General features: G+C 41.1%; 1 protein-coding gene across 2 annotated transcripts in view; it reads right to left on the bottom strand.

The window, feature by feature from the left end:
* ADAMTSL3 (ADAMTS like 3) overlaps positions 1-21839 on the bottom strand; it is a 341341-nt gene that overhangs the window by 13883 nt on the left and 305619 nt on the right. Inside the window, exons 23-25 of one of the 2 annotated variants that reach the window (XM_019533694.1) lie at positions 8493-8666; positions 2869-2988; positions 1842-2054 (exon numbers count right to left, since the gene is read on the bottom strand). In XM_019533694.1, coding sequence (XP_019389239.1) covers positions 1842-2054; positions 2869-2988; positions 8493-8666 — 507 coding nt within the window. The remainder of the gene's footprint in view (positions 1-1841; positions 2055-2868; positions 2989-8492; positions 8667-21839) is intronic. The other variant, XM_019533695.1, reaches the window with a different exon arrangement.

The raw sequence follows: 21839 nt of genomic DNA, 5'->3' as shown, positions 1-21839 counted from the left end.
TAACTCATCGTTTTTCAATGTTTCCTTATTATCTCTGGGTTTCTTAGAATAGTACAAAAGGGCCTTTTTCAAAGCAGAAATGGTTAAATTTACTGACTGCAACAGCAAGGCAGAGGCTTCATTGTTTGTTTAACTAGGATGACACTGCACAGCAGTGCCCTCCGTATATCCACTGTGCAAAAACCACCAAAGAAGGCCTTCTGTAAAAGCAGCTAGGAAATGTAGATACCCAGGTCCCACTGAAAGTCTGAGAGTTAAGCACCTAAATCCCTTGAATGATTTTTACATTCTCACCCAGTAAGTCCTCATCAGGCGAATGCTAAGGGCTGGGGACAGACATTACATATAAACTGGTTTAAGTGATCAGAAACTGGTTTAAACCTGTAACAGCACAGATGTTCAGTGACATAAACCAGTTTGAAAATGGCTGAAACCACTCTGAGATAAACACAATAATCTCAGTATTATTATATAATTGAATTCTATGGCACTTTAAGGACTTACGAATGTCACAGTAAAGTGTTTGCAGATGGGGGCTACTTTTCTGCTGCAGTATATGTAAAGTAGCTCTCTAATAAATACAAAAATGTGTTAAGCTCCAACCCTATGCTGTGTAGCCTACTGAAGCAAACAGGGCTCTGTGCAGGTATATTAAAATACAGGATCAGGACCTTCTTGGTCACCATTAAAAATTAAGATTCATTTGGATGCCTGAACAACATTAACATAGGATTTGAGTATTCCCTGGGTACAACCCATAGGAAATACAGAGTAATGTATTACAAATATCACAGAAAATCATATGTATTTGCCTGGTTTAAAAAAGTTTGGGAATTTTAGTAATGGAAAAACGCCCTATCAGGGAAGGTGTTCTACAGGGAGAAGACATAAAGATGCTCACTTGGAAATCAGGCTAATATTCTTGGAATTTTGCTAAGAAAGAATCTTTTCCTGCCTCCAAATCTGAACATTTGATAAATGTTTTTGAATACTGCAGTACAAGTTCTATGAGCTAACACTTAGGAATGAATTTGCAATGAATCTGAGATTTGGGAGTAGAGATGAGTGAAGAATAGTGGGATTTGTTTTGTGCAGCATTCTGGGGAAGAGTTGGAGATGAATTATTACATAAAGATGAAAAAATACAAAAGCTTAACATCAAGAGAGGCATTAGGAAGCTGTCAGGGACCAGGGAGAGGGGAAAGGAGCACAAGACTTCTGTGGACATTGATATGGATTGACTGGTATCTGTCTTTATGTATATTTTGGGGGATTAGATGCATCTTTCTTGGATCTGTTAATTTTTAACTTGAATTCATTAATAAATAAAGTTAAAAATCAGTCTTGTAAATCATAAATTATGATGCCATTATAATGTATCTTTGAAATAGTTTTACATTTCATAAATTACAATTATTGTAACTCATTTTTATATACTTCTTAAATGATCTAACATTCATTAGTTATTCATTTTAATTTCTAAAGACAGTTTTGAGTTAGAGAGTACCATCCTCATAACAAAACATATAGACTTCCACTTCAGGAAGTCATACAACTGGTCTTACTTAGTACCTGTATAACACAGCAAGTCAGTGAACTCTCCTAGCTTCTTGATTATTGATAGCAAAATAAATACATGAAATGAGTATTCATATAATACAGAAAACCTATTGTCTTCATGTAGTGTACTTGCATGCATAAAGTCAGGCACATGTGTTAGTGTTTATAGACCTGGGAACTGATTATTTTATATGTATAAAAATAAGCTACAAAGCTGTAAAGTTCTTAAAACATTAAATATTATAACAATTCAAGAATTTGTCATAGAATTTTCAACAAACCTTCCTTCTTGACATTTACCCAAACAGACAATGGTTTTACACTAGATGAAGTCCAACATCTGTATTGTCCAGCAAATTGACCAGAGACAGTGTTCACCTCTAGGATACGTCCCCCAGCCAGAGTTCTATGTTCCAAATCCTTTGCTTCCTCAATTGGATGATCTCTGAAGACCCACCGAATCATATTTCTGTGATTAGGATGCACTGGACAACCTGAAAATCAGTGACATTTTAGTATCTATCTAACCTTAGTGGATATAGTTTTTCTATTTGTGCACAGGTGTGTGGAAGTTTCTACCAATGCAGATGAGAAATGGACATATATTACAGTAATTCACAGACGTCAGAAATACAACCGAAACTGGTCTTGAGTACCTCAGACGGAGTATCTATTATATAAGCTAAAATGCAGGATCTTCTGCATATTTGTCACAGTTCTTTACAGTTTTCTGCCACTAAGTGAAACTACATTATATTCTTTATGAGCCAAGGAAGAAATTCTAGCCCAAATGTAATCAATTATAAAATTCTCATTGCATTCAGTGGAGCCATAATTTCATCCCAAGCCTTTATGCTGGGCAAATGTAGTGTTTTTTTTAAGGGCATACATGAACCAATACAAGTTGCTACATATCTCATTATAGAAACCACTATACATAGAAAATAAAGTTACTAGTTTAGATGGAGAAATTAAAAAACAGTCCTAGAAGCTAAGGCAATCCTGAATCATTTTCAAGCAGAGCTGAAAGAGAAACTTCTCTACCTCAGCTCAGTGGCATTTCATTTGGGTGAACTTTGCAGTCACAAAAACTGCTTTGAAAAATTCTGAAATAAAAATTCAGAACTGATCTCTTTCTCTCTGGCTGCCTTCCTCTAAAACATCTGGGCCTGCAGAATGGGCCAAGGACAACAAACATGTTCTAGGAAACCAGTGTGACACTCTTGACCTTGTCCCGTCTTTTTTAATAAAACTGCTACTAGCAAAACCTTTCATTCTAAAAACAAGAAATAAACCCTGGCAACATACCAATCCTTAACAGGTCTCCATGTATCACACTTATGTTGGTACCAATTCCAGATGCCATTATGACACGCTTCCTTCTGCTCCCTTTGGCTGACACGGTATTAATCTTTGGAAATCCTTGTTCTGAAAAAAGCAATCCATAAAATCTCTTCTTATCAGGAATTATACACACTGGTAATTTTAATAAAATTGTTCCATATTTTATTAATGAAATGGAAGAACTGAAGGATTTCGAAACTCTTTAGGATCATCTTCTGCACTAAAATTCTCCATCCAGCAAATGATAATTTAGAACTGAGAAATCTATGCCATTCTTTTGGAGGCCTTAAGGAGCATTTGTAATGTGCCCTCACTTAAAAATGTATCTTTTAGCAAAAAAGAGCCGTTATACTTGCCAATTAGGAAAAAACGTACAAGATCTTTGACCTTGTTTACAGTTTCTCATGACACTGTCATCTATTATTGCTTTATCAGACATCCATCTAAATCAGTTTTTAAGAAAAATTCTCACTGGAGTCAGTTTAACTCCTTGGTTCCTTCAGATGGAAATATGACAAATTGCTAAAATAATAAAAAGAAAATCTCTTCAAAATCTGCTCTGTATAGTAGAGGATGCATAATGTAGGTATGCCTGTCACCATAGTAACTTCTCCTTTTTTATAATATGCCAGAATAACTGCCAAAAACATGGGCAATCTGTCAGTAACACAGAGTTCTTTGCCACTTTGTCAACATTTATTTTTTAATGACTGTGCATATTATACCTGGTCCTGTCTCTTTCTGTGGTTTAGGGCTTTTAACATTTTTTAACTTTCTCAGGCTTGTGCTCATTAATTTGACCCTTCTGCAATTTTTGGATGTGGAATGACTATAAAGTACTTTCTATTGTGTTTGCATGAATGGTGGATTGCAAAACTGCTTCAGGCCAGGCTGTGAATAAACCATCCTGACACAGGGGGTAGAAACAGATGTTGCTAAGCCGAAGCAGGTCAGCTGTGGCAGGATGTGTCCCACCACAGCTGATCAGCTTTATTGGGTGACACACATCACCCACTGTCCTGCACTGGGTCCCTGACTGATGTGGGGCAATGGAGGATGTATTATCCTTGTGCAGGGATTCCCCACACTGACTTGTGAAGGCACTGAGCAGCGTGGGAGTCACAGAGCGGTGCAGGAACCAGGGAATCCCTAGTACCTTGTGCCTCCAATTTGGGACCCACACTGACCTGTGTATCTGTGGGAAACAAGGGCTAATACAGGTCCTGGCAAGGAGATAAGGCAGGGGGGAAGTTCTTGGCACCCTGTGCCTCCATGCTGGGACCTGCACTGACCCAGAGACATGGAGTACCAGGAATTTCCTGGTTTCTACGCCATTCCACATCTGGACCCATGCTGAACTGTGCTTCATGTGGAGGCATGGTTCAGCAGAGGTCCTGGAGTGTCAGGGACTCCACTTTTCCTGCACTGCCCCCCTGTACTAACTTGCACCTCCGTGTGAGGCATGGGTCAGTGCAGGTCCCAGAGTGGAGGGTTCCACTAAGTAGGGAACCCTGACTTGACCCACTTGCCAAGACATGCCCTGCACCCCTCTGTAAGTAAGGAAAGCCAGGCAGGTGCTCCAGGGGCTTGAGGGTCCTGATCCTGGGATGCACAGGACTGGGTCCCTCAAGTCCCTGGGGCACCTGCCCTGGGTGCCTGGAAGTAAGAGCAGCTCTGAGTTGCTTGCATTTTCCCACCAGAGTCAATAGATATTGGACACCAAGTAGCACAGTGTATTACTATCTTTTGTTGCAGCCACTGATGCTGCAAGATAAAGGGCAGGGATGTCTATTTGCTCACCATATGTACCACCATAAACATCGTTATGGCGTCACAAATGCAATACAGGCAATGTCTGTTTCTATCTAAAGGCAACAAGGGAATAATAGTTGCATCTTCAGTCCTTGCCTCAATTTCGTGCTGCCACTTGACATACTAGAAAGGATCAGGAGCCAAAAGGTATATATGGGCTGGGGCAATTTAAATGCCTGAGGCGGCCAGTCCTTAAGTTCCAACTGTAGCAAATTTCCTGAATCCAGTGGAGGTTTTACCCATGGGCAGATCTAGGATTTTGAAAAGGGGATGCAGATGGTGTAGTGCATCACTACATAACACAACACTTGTTTTCCCATTAAAAAGAAACTAGAAGCTTTACTAAGGTGCTAGGGGTCTAGGACTACATTATTCAGTTTAAGATCCAAGCAAAAGCAAATATAATAGGATGGGGAGTTGAGGGGAAGGGAGTGGCGGGTGAGAAGGAAGGGGCTGATTGCCAGAGTGTGGCACTCACCTGGTGCCAGGGGAATACAGCTGTTAACCCCGAACTGGCACCCCACACCTCAGAATATGGGTCCCCTAGATATTCCACCATGGCTTCAAAATGCCCCTCACTGCCCTTCATGCATTGCCCCTGCCACCTTGAATGCCCCCTGGTTCTATTCTTTCCCTTGTTATCCCACATATTGCCCATGCTCAGCCCCATTCATTGTGCCCCAAGCCCAATCAGACCCCACCCTCCCTCTCACCGCCCACTGAATCCTACCTTGCCTCCTCACTGCTCCCATGAACCCACTGTACCTTCCACATACTTGTTGCCATCACATCCCAGCCCTCCAACAACTCACCATTCCCCTCCAAACCCACTGAGCCCTTTCTTTCCTCCTCTAGTCACTTAAAAAGTCCCTCACACCCTCTGGACCCTACCCCCCACCCAACCCCTCTCACATCCCATGTTATCCCCACAGCCCCAAACGCACTCTTCAGCTTGAACCTCATCTACCCATCACCCCTATGATGCCCCAGCCCCTCCTTGCCCACACCTTTCTTTCCCTCAGGCCCATCCTCCCCAAAACCCCTTGGTACCTGTAACCCTCCATCCAGTCCATGGGAGAGCCTTCTCCTTAGAAACCCTCTCAAACATTTCCCCCTTTTCCTTATAGCCCCAGATGACAGGGCACATGGGGGTAGGACTGTAATGGCTCTCCCTCTCCTCCACTGTCTTCCCTCCCCCTGGTATGCTCAGAGATGGTTTCCACAGCACTCCACCCTTAACAAACAGAAACAGTTGGGGTCAGGAGAAGACTCACTTCAGCTGCTTGCAGTAGCTTTAAGCAGGGAGATCAACTCCACTGGACCCACTCATTGTCAGTTTTATGCCACCCTTGTTGCACTACTAGTTCAGCCTCCCAGACTAGGGACAGATATTCAAAAAGCCTGAGCCTGAATTGATTCAATCTTTGCAGGTTCATCTAACCTGACTAGGCTGAACTGGTTTGTAATTGAACAGGCATTCTCTTTCGACTAAGGAAATTCAAGTGCATGCCTCCAGTGGCTTAGGCTAGAAGCTGAGAGGCACTAAAACAGCCCTCCCTTCCCTTGCATAGTGCTGAGCTGAGGAGGACATGACCATGCCCTGTACGATGTTTTGATTAGGGAGTTCTGCCTGCATGGTCCCAGGCTTTTCCCCACTGGCTGCTCAAGGGGTGGGAATGTTGCCAGACCCTAGCCCCCCTGCTAGGACTCTGAGGGAAGGGGTGGGGTGTCGTACATGCATCTGCCGATGACACAGAGCTTTTCAATTTCCCTCCCTACTTCTTTATATTGTCTGTGACAAACTGACAGACAAGCAAGCCAGCACGGGGATGATAACAGTGTTTATCTCCTCATCCACAAAACAATAGCCTCTCTCCATCTCTCTCTCCACTCTTCTTTAACAGCTTACCAGCTGACCAGTTGATTAGCTCCAAAAGCCCTAAGCAGTCACTATCCTGTCTGCCTGTCCCAGTGAAATTGGAGAGACACACACACATATACACCTTTTGGAATTAGCTAGCATAGCACATGCCTAGGGTCCATGAGTCTGGGGTCTATGCTGTGGGAGATGGGAGGGTGGGGGATTCCTGCTTGAGCAGTGAGCAGTGGGGGGCAGGGGGTAGGGCAGCGGGAAGTCAGGCAGACCCTGCTGTGCCTGCAGTCTCTGCTGGAGCTCCAGCCAGGGAGCAGAGGGGAGGAGTCAGCTCTGTTGTGGAGCAGAGCCCCATCCAGCCCAGAGAGCTGGGGGGAGTCTGGTTTATCTTAAACCAGTAAGGGGTCTGGGACAGACATAGCATAAACCAGTTTGACCGAGTCAATTAAGTCTGATACTACATTTACCAAGGTTTATCTCAAACCAGTTTCACCCATTTTCAAACTGGTTTATGTGCACTGAACATCAGTTCTGTTACAGGTTTAAACCAGTTTCTGATCACTTAAACTGGCTTATGTGTAATGTCTGTCCCGAGCCCCACAGCTTCCATCATCTGCTGCAATAAATAACCCAGAAAAGGGTTACTATATAATTTACCTCTTTGCTGCCTCTTTTCAACTCCCTTCTGCTTCTGAGCAGTGCACCAACACACAGCTCAGCAATCCTTCAGAATTATCCCTCCCCTCCCTGTTTTTGTTTGCTGTTTTACACTTTGAGTGGAACACAAATCAAATGAGAGCCAATGCACTACCAGCCCCTCTTCCTAATCTGTCCCTGCTTTTGTTGTTACTTACGTATGAACTGAAGGATTTGGTTGCCACTGCTTATTTCACATTCATTTAAGTTACTGTCAGACAGTGAAGACTAGAAATTAAGTTTGGGGTCTTACTAGCTCTTTTGTGTGTCACACCTCCATAGTCAAAACCACCCTGCTTAAAAACATCTGGATTCTTCTCTAATAAGGAAGATACAATTTGCATGCACATCCTCCTGGCACTGCTTACAACAGGCTCCACAATTTCATCCTTGCACAGGGACTCCCAATCCATCTTTGGAATGTCTTACTATACCAACAGGTCTCACCCTCTGTAAGTCCGTAAGTCACCTGATTTCTGGGTACTTAAGAATAAGGACTTAGTAAGAATACTTTAAGAACTCAGCATCCCTGGCTAACACACACCATTAGAAGAGGTAATCTTTACCACTGGAAGATTCAGCCACTTAAGACATTTTTGTGGGGGGGAGGGGAAAAGCAAGTTTGCAAGTTTTACTTTACTAGTTTATTTGCAGCACAGTTGTTTAATCAGGGTTTGGTTTGGTTTTTAAAGAGTTTTCTATTTCCTGTTCCTTAATTTTACTAGGGTAAATAGTACTATTCAGCTTTAGTAGCCAATAGTCTGTTATTTTTACTCACTACTATGTCTATAAGATTAGATAGTACAGTTTATATTACAGTGTGTTTTTCTGTAACTTTTTCCAGGTGACTAGCAGCAACTCCCCTTAGTACTCAGGTGTGCCCATTATGCATTTTGTAATCAGGTGCTAGAAGTCCACTCCAGATACTAGCAGACCTATTTCTCCTCCTTGAAGACTAAAGACTAATGCCCAGAGAAAAACAGGCACAGCATCAGGAGAAAGGAGTCACAAACAAAGCTCTCTGTACCCAAAGTCTATGAATGGATTATATGAAATAAAAAATATCACTTCATAGGGTCAGGACCAATCAGAAAATTCCAAGCATAGACTAATTAAAGGGTTAAATATTTCCCCAGACATATCCCAAACTAATCTAAGGACAAGTTTGCCATTGCTTATGAATGATGAACTACGATTTTTCACTTACCAGTTAAGTGAAGAACAGATGTTCCTACTGCTTTTCCAAGTACATTAGTTGCTGTGCAAGTGTATGTGCCTGCATCTTCATATGACACATTCCTCAGAAATAATGACCCATTCAAAAGCAAGAAAGAACTGTTCCCTGTCATCTTAAGCCAGCTTACGTTTGGTCGGGGAACACCTTAAAATGCAAATAATAAACACACACATCACTTTTAATAAATCCTAGATTTTGTACTTCATACTGCTGCCTACCACCATAGTCAGTGTCTTGAACTACAATGTCATTTCTCAAATGGTGGGAATTCAAACAATACTTCACTAAATCAAGCACATTTTTGCATCTGCCACAAAACAGAAAACCCCTCAGTTGTATAACTGTTATTTATAATACTTGGTTCTATTATTGCTTCAGCACACTACACACATAAAAAGTTAAGCTCCATGTGGGAAGCTAGCAGAATGCTTTTACAGATGACTGTCAATCTCAAAAAAGCAATACATTGCAATATTAGGGCCTGATTCATAACTTTATGTTGACATAAGTCATCCCACTGGAGGACATGGGACCTAAATAAGTATTACTTCTGAAAAAGTTTGCAGAGCCATAGATTTATTTTGCACAGAGGCTTTCAGTTAGCACAGCAAAGGATGAAGTAATAATGTTAAAATTCTAATTAAAATAAAAAAGAAGGAAAAAGAGCACAAGTGTGTATGTCTCGGGGAGGGGAGGATATATTTACAAATGACATTAGAAAATAGATGGGGTAGCTTGTACCAGCAGCACAATAAGGGATAGAAGGTAACAATGTGATACAGTTTTCACTAGTAAAACTCTTACAGTTTGTGCTATGGAAGGCTAACCATATTCTGGTACCTTTTATTTAAATGTTCTGTCATCTGTCTTATAGTGTACTGAAATTGGGAAAATTGAAAGGGTCAGTGCTAGCACCAATACTTTTCAATGTATATACCTAAGATTTCCTGCATACATATAAGCAATATGTGTATGCTGACGATGTTGCCATAGTAGCCCAAGGAACAGACATGACAGAACTGGAAAAGAGACTGAGTACTGATACAGAACTCATCGCTGTCTCCCCAAGTGGTGCTTCAAGTTGAGCATCAATAAATCAGAATCAGCACAATTTCACCTGGACAGCTGTCTACCCAAGAGCACACTGAATGTAAGAGTAGGCAACCACATCCTTGCTCATGAGCATACCCCAACCTATATTAGATTGTTCCCTCACCTATAAACATCACACCCAGAAGCTCAGCAGTAAAGTCTCTGCAGTTAGCTGTCTTAAGATGTTTAGCCAGCATGACATGGGGGGCCAACTTCAGAGTGCTCAGAACCACTGCGCTTGCAATGGTACATGCCCCAGCAGAATATTGTGACCCTACATGGTCCAGAAGTTGTTACACTGAAAAGCTCAATACTATACTTAACAGTGCACTGAGACTCATAACTGGTTATGCAACTTACACAAACAGAGAAGTACACCCTGTACTCTTTGGCATTAGATCAAGTGATATAAGAAGATAGCCTCTAACATCACTACTGGCAACAGAGGCAAGAGATGATGAAAATTACCTGCTCCATCAACCATTAATTGAAGGCCTGAACAGATGGAGGCTTAAGTGGCTTAAAAATAGCAAATTGTTTGTACATGAAGTCCACAAGCTCCTGGAAGAGGTTGGAGATGTTGAACCAAACTATGGGCAGCAACAGAGTGGGCCAACCACTGGGAAAGGTGCACAACACCAAGCAAGTCCCTTACTGGACACAACCTTGGCAGGGAAGCATGGGTCAAGCTGAACAAACCGAGATCTGGATACGGATGCTTCAAAACAACACTGTACCTGCTGGAACATCTTGGACAGCTCCCTGTGTGAATGCGGTGCCCAGCAAACAGCACAGCACTGAATTGAAAGTTGCAATTTCTACAGATGCCCAGATGGGGTAAGTGAAATCTGCATATTGAGCTACAACATCAGACAATGGCTTATAGATTTGGAAGTTGATATCTGATGCCACACAAAAGAGAAAAGACGGAACTCCCTCCTATTATAAATCCTTATCGTCTAAGAATTGCACAAAATTCAGAATTGGCTGGTATTTGATATCCCAAATGTCAAGCTCTGACTCGTTCAAATAAACAGTGCTACCAGTGTTGAATGCTTTCTAACATTGCTCTTTTCCCACAACATCTGTCTTGAAATGAAGTTCTGCAAGCTGTTACAGCCAGCAGATTAGGCACTTCATTGCTGGTCCTTTGTTCCAGCTGCAGCAGCAGCAATATTTTTTTGAAGTTCCAAACATCCAGAGAAATCCCGCTAGATACCTGTGACATATCTGGCCCATTGTTTAGCCAAGGTGGTGTGCTATGCATGATGCACAAGGCAGGCAGGCAACAATTAAATTGTCATTAGCATAAACACTTTTCTTGTTTAGAATTTTTTACCATTAGTCATTTAAGATATAGTAGCTGCGTCTGCACATGCGGTGGACTGCACAGTTGTTACTGCACAGCCATTTAGTGCTTGCTTAAGCAAGTGAGCTTATATAAGTATTAAATGCCTGCGCAGTACCATCACCACAGTTTTTTCCCTGACACTACTGCACAGTAGCTCATTACTACTCTGCAGTACCGTCGCCACATGGTCAATGCTACTGCATGGTACCAATAAGCTAAGTAAATTGTTGCTCCTGTGCTGTAGCATATTGTGTAGACATGCCCACTAGTGGGTGCTACTATGGAACCTAACCAATTATGCAGGATATTTGGAAACATCAACCATGCTGAAAGCCAGTTCAGCTTCCTTTCTTCACAGATCATTGGGTATTATTGCTTTACGGATTATGTCTTCATGATGTGAAATGGTCCATAAGAAGAACTTTAACATTTCATTTACTGGCTTAGCACTTTCAGTGCACACCTCAGGTTTCCTTTAATGTAACAGGAACAAGATATATTGTGGATCCTGCTATTTCACTGATGGAAAAGGCTCCCCACACCACTTTGACTGTAAAGCTACTGGAGAGAAACACCCTATGGTACTATCACAACTTTTACTGCAGACAGTTTAGCAACCGGTGAATGTTTTTAGGCTCAGAATATTTTGCATATTCATTGAATAAAACAGCCCAAGTTATAAATTTACAGAGTCCACTAGAGTGTAAAAAACAAGTGGCTCTTCCAGTTTTCCACAAGAAACTTTACATCATTTTGAGAATCCTCCTGGAATTAGGAAGAGGGCTTATTTTAAGCACCTCTTTTTTCATTACACCCTATTTTTTTGGCTAACAGATATTATTCTCAGACAGTCACATTTTTCCTTTACAGCACATTTTCCATTGCTTTTTGAGGATTTGTATTTACAGTAGAGATGGGTTGAGGAGGAGGAGGTATACAGATGCTGAGCTGGTTTAATCTAAGGTTTGGGTTAACAGCTAGACCACAGCCAGACTTCAGTGGCACTAAAATCTTGTGAGCAAATTACAGCCAAGAGAAATAAGCCAAAAACAGCACAGTAAAAATGGATTTGTGTGAGGGGATTCAAAGACTAACTACCCCAGCTTATGTGCATATGAGGGAAGATGAGATCTAACCTTCTGGACTAGGTTTCTTTCTAGCTGATAGTGTCTAATGGTTCAGTTCTATACCAGAGATAGTATTGTTTAGTGAAAAAAACTGCATAAAATAGAGTCCCACACTGCTTTCAACACAGAATGTGTGCATGCATGCCAGGCTGCAGCATGAAGTAGGAAGAGTTTGAAAAATACACTCACCTCTCATTGTAGGCTCCGAAACAGGCTATCTGCCATATTCCCTGTTTAAATTAGTGAGACTTTCTAGAAATTAATCTTTCAGAGCTTTAACTTTCATTTCAGGGAAAACAAGGATGCAGTTTTACCCAGGGTGAAAGATAGGCCAAGTTGTTTCTCAACTAAATAAAGACTAAGGCTGTTTCTCAACTAAAGATGAAGGCCACTCTCATGATCAGGGGGCAGCAGGGCAGATCCTATGAGGAGAGGCTATGGGACCTTAACCTATTCAGCCTTCACAAGAGAAGGCTGAGGGGGGACCTGGTGGCCGTCTATAAACTTACTGGGGGGGACCAGCCAGGAATGGGAGGGACCCTGTTCCCCCAAGCACCTCCCAGAGTAACACGGAATAATGGCCATAAGTTGTTAGAAGGTAGGTTTAGCCTAGACATCAGGAGCCACTACTTCACAGTCAGGGCAGCTAGGATCTGGAACCAACTTCCAAGGGAAGTGGTGCTGGCTCCTATCTTGGGGGTCTTTAAGAGGCCTGACGTTTACCTAGCTGGGGTCATATGAGCCCAGTTTTCTCTCCTGCTCACAGCAGGGGGTCAGACTAGAAGAGCTACAAGGTCCTTTCTGACCCTACATCTATGAATCTAAGGCTGTGTTTTTTTCCAAGCTAGGTCTAAAGAGTAATGCTTCAAAAAAGCATGAACATAACTCCATGTGGCTGCTCAGCAGCTGCCTTGATTAAAATGCACAATGACAGCACTAAATAAGCTAAGATCTGTCCAGCAGTGTAACCATGAGGAATAAAACAACAAAGTCTAATGTCTCTTTAAGAATACATAAATCGAATCTGTGACAACAAGCACTATTGTACACTAACTGTAATTGAAGAGTTATGGCATGCTAATCCCACAAGGCAAAATGAGGGTTGTTTTAATACCTCTGCTCTGAATTTCTATACCTAAACTTTTTTCTTTTCAAGATTAACCTTGACTGTGAATTTACTGGTCTTATGAAGATAGCTTTGGAGATTAATGCAATAGGCCCAAAATGAATTTTACTCTAAATTACTGGTGCATATTCTCAGCTTTACCACTGTTTTTATATGGGACTTAATACTAAAAAATACTCACCTCTTAAACAGTGTGGTACATTGCTTTCAGTTGACTTACTGGGGACCAGTTTGGGAGCCCTTTACTGAGTTTTTTTCCATTTGACATTCCATGTTTCCCCCAACCTTTGTATGGGTGGGAATTGACCCTTTTTGGGTAGGACTGAGCTATGGGTCTATTGGCTGCATTTGCCTCGGAGCTCTTTCTGCATGTGAGTGTAAGCACATAAATGTAGATGGCAGGAGCATTAGGGATAATGCTTGGTTACAACGTAGGCTCTCTGCAGTGAAGACACAATCAGAAACAGCTTCAGGACTTTACTGCAATCTGCTCTACTGTTTTGGTGGTGCACAGAGCCTATAAAGAAGACAGTTGGTACTATGCTCGGTGCTTCAAGGGCAGCCATGCCCACTTCCTACAAATCAGAGTAGCCCCTGAGCAGCCCAGAATCTGGGAATCATAAGGATGGTATAAAGTTTTAACCTACTTTTAGAGAAATATAGTACAGTCTGGCCAGCAGTTGTTTTTTATTGTATGGTGCTTTGAGGTCTGGCAACCTGCAACCTATAAATGGATTAAAGAAATAAAATAGGCAATAGGAAAATATAAAACCATCCTCTGAGTGCTCCTTTACTTTCTCATGGCTTTTGGATATGGAAGCTTGCACATTTCCAGCCTTTTGGACACTTCAGTTATCTGATCTTCCATATATTTCCAATGGAAGATCTATTTCTGCCTGCCTCTCATGGAAGACATTCTTGTACTTATTGTCATTTCTGGAATAACTATCAGGAGAAACTCTTACTCTTGGAAGAGACTAATGATGAATTATTTTTAGAAGTGGCAATCATGACTAGAGATGAACCAGGAGGGAGTAAGGATGAATATCACAACTGCCAAACATTTCCAAGCAGGCACAGAGCTTGATTGGCCAATACAGAGAAGATTGAACTGCTTCCAAACAGGGGTTAAAACTGAAGTTAACGTGCAACCGTGGGGATACTCCAATGACGCAAACGCCATGTGCAAATGTAGAAGAAACTGTCAGACTACAAAATATCTACTGGCCTACTCATGTATATGTAAATCATGTACAACGAGGACCTTGCTAAGGCTACAGATTGAGCAACATAGTATGTGCCTATTTCGGAACCCAAATTTGAATATGACAGGCCACAGCATTTAACATTCATCCACTTCTCTCAGGGCACCATATAGTGGCAGTACCAAAGCATTAACATCATTTTTACACTTCTGTTGAAAAAGCTTTCATTGTGCAGCTTCCATGTAATTGCTTTAAAAAATTAAACATTATTAAACACTAATGAACTGAGATGCTGCTTTCATACTTGTATTTATTGCTGCATGATGAGTTAAATATCATCAGGCTTTGTGAGAAATTGGGCACGAAATGGTAATTTCTCCCATTCTTCCTGTGATAGGGCTTTCACAGTGCTACCAATGCAATAGTAAAAACCATTCAATCAGTCGTGGGGACAAAATGGCATAGCTTTCAAAGAGTTGTTTTTCCTACTTAGAGTGGTAGAAGCTTGTGTTTTATCCTTTAAGGATCAAGCACCTAATCTTTAGGCCATGTGTAGATGAAACTAGAGGCGTGTGTGGATGACACTTCAAAGCAGGCTAAATGCTTTTGCACCACTTTAATAGTGTCAGTATTTGCATGCCTCAGCGGCATATTGCGCATTAATTCCAGCCACTGTAGGAACTTCGGCGGTGTAATGCACCTTAAATGACTTGGGGCGCAGCAAACTAAAACTCTTTCGTGGAGCGAAGCACTGGGCTCCATGCAGCTCCACAGCTCTGCAGGCAGCGCGATAGCAGCCTAGGAAAGCAGGCTCCACCCAAGAAAAGCAGCGAGCCTGATCTTTTTTTTTTCCCCCTCTGGAGCCTTCCTGCCTGCCTGAGCTGTGTGGGGGCCCAGTGCTTCCTTCCACGGCTGCGGTGTCCCCCGGGATCGCCCGAGCCAGGTCCCTGTGGGCGGGTGCTGCCGGCGGGGGCGGGGGGCAGCTGCCACAGAGGGAAGCACCAGCCTCCCCTTCTGCCCCACAGCTCAGGGACTGCTTCGCCCACCAGCAGCTTGGCCTCCCCTCCCTGCCACTGGAGGGGCAGGTAAGTGCACGGTGTGTGCACGATATGGGGTTTTAATCAGCAGTAAATGGAAGCAGTGTTTTTTAAAACCCACTGCTTCAATTTAGGGCCCCTACACAAGTGCCTAAGTTTCATCTACACAAGTGCCTAAATTTTGTATAAATATTAAAGTTTCTTTGCCATACTAGAAAAACAACTATAGAATTTCCTTCTTAGTCGAGACAAATTATAAGAAAAGCCAAAATGTGACTGAACCCATTGGCCTAAAGGAGGACTTAAACAGCAGCTAGTTCTTGCCCACACCCCTGAACTGCCCTTAGGCTGGGCTTGAAACAGTTACAAACTACACTACTTACATTTTGAGGCCCCTTTACCTGAACCAGAGTGTGTTAAGGCACCTTTCTGTAAAAAAGTAATTGGCCCTGTGCAAGTGAAACAAAGATGTTTCAAAAGACACTTATTTAAAATTTAAAAAAATATTTTCCTCTAATTCATATATTTTTCTACCTTTTTTCCTCTGAGTCGATAGGGTCTCTGCTGATGTAATTTTGCTCTACATGCAGCTCTTTTGATATTAAGCCATCATCTGGTTTGCTTGGTTCTACTGCTCCTGTTTCTATATTCTGTACTCTTCATTTTACAGTCCCTTCCTTAACCAAGGAATATAAGCTCCTCCTAAAAGTCCTTTACATAGTGCCTCTAGTGTCTCTAGTAGTCACCTGACATGACTACTATACAAAATATTCCACTCAGAGCTCAACTGTTCTGAGTCCTCCTGAGAATAAATGGCAGGAATGCACATTGAGCAATTCTGTTGTAGTAAATGTAATATTTTTAATGTATACCTTTTGAACTCCCCTGTTTGTCATGTAAAATAAAAATCCCATTCTCCATATACATCCAACCAGCACAAAAAATATCACAAGCAGAATTCTTTGAATTCTCTATGGTCATGCTGTGATCACTCTTACACTGGAGGCTACTTTCACCACCACCCTGCCCAAGAATTAAGTAAGGTTGAAAAGTGACTCATAGCCATCTTTGTTTTCTCCAACCCCAGCTATGTTCAGTGCAGCTGAGGATGAAAGCTGACAGGTATCCAACCTTCCCCAAACAATCAAAGGATTCAGGAAGCCTGGGCACAATCCTGCTACTGTTGATGCCTGTGGGAGTTTTGTCATTGACTTCATTTGGTAATAGGATCATACTCTGTGGCTCCAATTCAGGAAAGCACTTAGCAAATGATTAAATCCATCCCTATTAGGGAAACCAATTAGCACACGTGTAGTTAAATGTATGCATGATTGCCCTTCCTGAACAGAGATGCTTTACTGAACTGGGGTCTGATTAACTTTAAAAACTTAATACCAGAATTTTAATCCTGTAGTGGTGCTAAATCCTCTGTTCTTAAAAATGTCTGTTACAGACCTAAGTAGCTATAACATTTTTAAATTAGTTTAATCTATTTTTCCAACCTTAAACACAAGCTATTTTCCATTAGCACCAGAGAAGCTCTAAAATATTCAATGTTCCATGAAAAAAGGTCATTTTCCACCAGGAGTTGCTCTGGAACAGCAAATGTTATGGAAAAAAATTGCAGCTCTGAAAGGGCTGTGAAACATGTGTCAAAAAAAAAAAATCTGCACTATAGGGTGCCCTTAAAATATTCAGTGTTCAAAAACAAATTTCCTCCAACCTTGAAAACCCAATGAAATATTACACACTATAAAAATCTTGGCCAACTAACTGGCTGCTCTAAAACATTGGATATGTCTTCAGAACTTTTTTCCTCAGCTATGTAGAATCTCATAAAGTTCTGTGTTTCCCATTCAAGAGCAAGGCAGAACTGTGCTGGCACAAACCACTTTTTGTTAAACATTTTCTTTTTTTAAAAGTTTACCTAACTTTAGAGGCTATTTTAGCATGCCATCTTTAAGAGGAAATATACTGTAGTTCACTATCTACTCAATGACTATCATCTGAACAATGCTTGCCATGGAATCACTTAGATCCATAGTAGAGTTAGTTTAACATTTTACTTCTGATAACATTTCTGAGTACACTTCAAATGGTCTCTTCCCTCTGTTAGAAGCCATATAAATACCTCTATATTCACCTGAGTTTTCCTATAGCTAGAAATGCACGTTTTCCTTGGGCCCAATTCTTGCAGATAATCACAAAGCTCCTGTTGAGTTTATATGGGGCAGAATATGTTCCCATTTGGTTTTGTCTGCCAGAACTGAAACACATTCTCCCTATGAAAAGAATTTTAAGACTATGATTTTCAAAATTAAGCACCTAAAATTAGGCTCCTAATAGTTAGGCATCTTCAAAAATGCAAAGTTCGGGGAAGGCTCAGCCTTTAAGTCACATTTATGGAGGCAGCTGAAGACTGACTTATTTTGACCTACATCTGTAAAGGGGAGTATAAGAGAGAGCATTATCTGGTTGTGCCCCTACAAATTAAAATACAAGCAGTTTCACCAGTTCAGACACCTGCTGAACTCTCCTTCCACATAAGCCATGAGCCGCTTATGTGAGCAGAGCCCCTGACAGAGATTCTGTTGGAGCTAAATACTACAGTCCTGGCACCATACCATTGCCTTCAGATGGAGTTAGCATGAGTAAAAGCTATAGGAAAAATGGTATTTAGTTTCTAAATCTTAATCGTTCCTAGCTAGAGCTTGATTTTCAGATGAATGTGGTCTCAGATGTATGTTTCCTTTTTCTTAAAATGGTGTTGAAGTTTCTGTTTTATGCACCAACTCCTCTACCTCCCTTTCTGGGACACGTCTCTTAGTGAACGCACAAGGGGGACAAGATGATTACAAGGTCTCCACTAGCATCCAAAAGAATCTTAAAGACCAAGGAAGATTTCACAATATCAGTATGTTGTGGGTCTGTAACTCACCCATTTTTTATGGTGGTGGTGACAGCAATGAATGGGATTTCTCTTTTCTAGCCCATTCCTATTTCTGTCACAAAATGATTACTGGACTCTTTATGAGGGGAACCTTATAGACCACTCTTGCCCTCGTCCGCTTCCTGTAGGTTTTTCCCATAGAGGGGGTTAATCTGGTTCTTAAAGTATGTCTACAGAATGAAACAAAAATGTGATTCTAGCACGAGGAAGGTCCATGCCCACAACAAGCCTGGTATGCTTTCTGGATTCTAGCCTGTACTGTGCTATCTTCATCACTACTGTTACCCATGCTAGCCGGTTGGGCCATGTGAAGCTTCATTCGCTGATTCGATTTGAAGGAGATTTGGCTTGATTCGGCAGCCAAATCTCCGAATCTGAATCAAATCAGGAGACCCATTAATCTCTCTGAATTGAATCAGAAGCCTCCAATTCGATTCAGAGAGATTCGACAATTCGGCCATAGACACAGCTTTATGTTTTTTCTACATACCTCAAAGTACCAGGCGGCTCATGAACACTGAGATGGTAGGGTGGATGGAGCGTACCACAGGAGTGCAGAGGAGTCCCCCATGTGCTCTGCGGTGGACCTGGAAGTGCTGGGTTCAGTTCTGGGTCTGCTGCGGAGTGTGTGGGGTACGTTCCCCAGAACCCCAGCTCAGCAACAAGTGCGTCCTGGGTCTGGGGGGGCACCTACCAAGCTGGGGATACAACAGGGGGGTCCCTGCACACTCGGTGGTGGACTCAGCATTCACGAGCTGTACCTGGTACCTCATGGTATATAGAAAAAACATTTAAAGCTGTGTCTATGGCCAAATCGCTGATTTTCTGAATCAGAATTGAATCTTCACATTCAGCTGAATCAAATCGGGACAGTAATCAGAGTCAGCTAATTGAATCACTGTCCCCTGAACTGGGCTGAATCCGAATCAGATACGGCCTGTTTTGCACACCCCTACTAGCTGTACTGAAGCTAGCACAGTCATTCCTACTGAGGTGGCAACTGAATCTTCATCTTGCTCAACAGTGATGGCAAATGTCATTAATGGAAGACCTATAGGTCTGAAGGAAGTAAACCTAAAAGGATTTGATACAAAGAAATATTCCAGAAATCAGGAGTTTGAGGCAAATGAGCCAAGAAAAGATATGGAAAGAAGGAAGCATGAAAAAGACAATATGAACATCAGGCCATATGGCAGACAGAGGCATAGGACAAAAGCTTTCCTTTCATTATCATTTTCATAATCTACTTATGAAAAAGAAAATACGGTACTGAGTTCCTTCCTATTTGTTCACTTTTTTCAAACAAATACACAAGACTTTTGAAACCCAATATTAACTTGCTTTTTGACTCATGCAAGCAAAGCCAAACAACACAAAAAATCACATGTCTAGAGATGATATTGGTATTATTTTTATCCAGATGATTTCTGAAATGAAAAATAAAATAAAGAAATAAAGAATATCAAAGTCACTTTTAGAATAGTGCAGGTAAATGTAAGGAACAGATGCAAGACCAAATTGCTGCCTTCATTTCCAAGCACTTCAACCATGTGGTATTGCTCATCAGATAGCATGTAACTGGTCCACGTTTGTAAAATGTGTGTGTAAACAAGTTAATTTCTAACAAGTTAATACTACCAATTCAATATATTTTGCATTCTGCTTAAAAGATTTTTAAAGGCACCTTATTAATGAAGCTGCAAAAGTACTTTCAGCACTGTACAAAATATGAAGATGTCCTGACTCTTAAAGTTTCCCATATGAATAACATTCAGAGATCAAATAAAATGTATGTAGTATAAACAACTTCGCACATCCCTTCTATTATCTCACCAGAAGGTGGCATACAATGCACAGTTTATAGACATTTTTATTTTATTTTTTTCAAATTCTTTTCTATTTTTCTTCAGCTTAGAACTTTCAACCTTTTACAATAAAGACTCTGACAGTTTTAGTTCATTTTAAGTAATAATCACAAAAGATCCTTTCTGCAAATACAATAACTGTTATCCAAGAGCAATCTGGAGCAACTAGTATTGATATTTATACCATGCATTGATATATATACCATGCATTTATACCATACTATTGAAAAGCAGTTGGCTGTAACAGTGGAACATCAATCTGTCCAGAATGGTATGAATATCTTTTAATGTATGTATTGTGAAAGTGAGTTTATTACAATCAGTGGAAAAATATTTTTATTATAAATGAAAAAGAAAACAAAAGTATACATCATTAGCTTCACCAAATTAGCAGAAATAACTTTCTTAACCCTTGTCCTAACAGTCTGTTACTTATTAGGATGTATGCTTTATATCACATCCTACACATTGTGTAATTTGAAACTGAGTAGGGTGTGACAGTCTTTTGATGGAAACAAAAATAAAACAGCAGCACAAGAAAAAATGTGTTCAACTTGCTTAGATTACACAGAATATTATATATTTTTGTTTGATGATATAACATTTCTCTATGTCTCTAAGCCTAATAAACCTGGCTTTCCTAAATCCTTTGTTAGAAAGAATTAAGCTGATAGCTTTGTTGGCCATGAATAATTCACCAAACAAACATATCCTGCAGCCATTAGCTAGCCACTAGGTGATGCTGCTAAGTACATCCTTCCCCCTGTCACCACCTTTTGAGCTCCTAACATCTTTTCTACCAATTTACATGGCAGGCTGCTCATGACGTCCCCTTCTTCAGCATGAGGGCACATTGGTCTGTTATATCAGCCATAAAGGAGTTTTTTTCCTTTTCGAATATTTTTTTACATTTCAGAAAATCACCTGCAGAGGGAGTCACGGCCTCCTGGCTACTAAAGGAGGAGTCTATCTTCTAATCAATCTGCTAACTAGGCACCGGAGATGTGGAGAAAAATTAATAAAACAATCAATCCTACAGACTAATTGTAATTGTTGATATATACATTGCTTCCAGAAAATATATCTGAATAAATATTCAGCCAAATAAATTTTTAAAATGTCTCAACAGCACTTTGCAAAGATTGGAAAATATTGACAACACTGGTTTACAGGTGGATCAATTCACCACGTTAGTAGCAGAGTCGAGATGAGATGAGAACTCAAACATTATGGGTGGAAGTCCACTGCTCTAACCATGAGAATCTGAAGATTCTACGTGATGATAAAAAACATTACTCCTGTCACTCTACCCATTACTCCATCTATATGTTAGAGCACAGGAGCTTCAGTGTAACCATTTACAAAAGTGGCGTTCATATATATGTTCAACTTCAGTTTTAGTCAAAAGCTGTTTATTTTTTACCTAGCTCCAAATTTACAAAGGCATTTATTTGCATGCTTCATTTTAAATGCCGTACCCAGAGAGCGGTGGTGGATGGGTCATTTTCAGCCTGGAGGGATGTGGGCAGTGGGGTTCTCCAGGGCTCGGTCCTCAGGCCTGCAC

Source organism: Crocodylus porosus, unplaced genomic scaffold (assembly GCF_001723895.1).
Source record: "Crocodylus porosus isolate Cpor-Errol unplaced genomic scaffold, CroPor_comp1, whole genome shotgun sequence".
NCBI lineage: Eukaryota > Metazoa > Chordata > Crocodylia > Crocodylidae > Crocodylus > Crocodylus porosus.
Note: the sequence above shows the minus strand (reverse complement) of the source record. Positions and strands in the feature narration are given on the sequence as shown.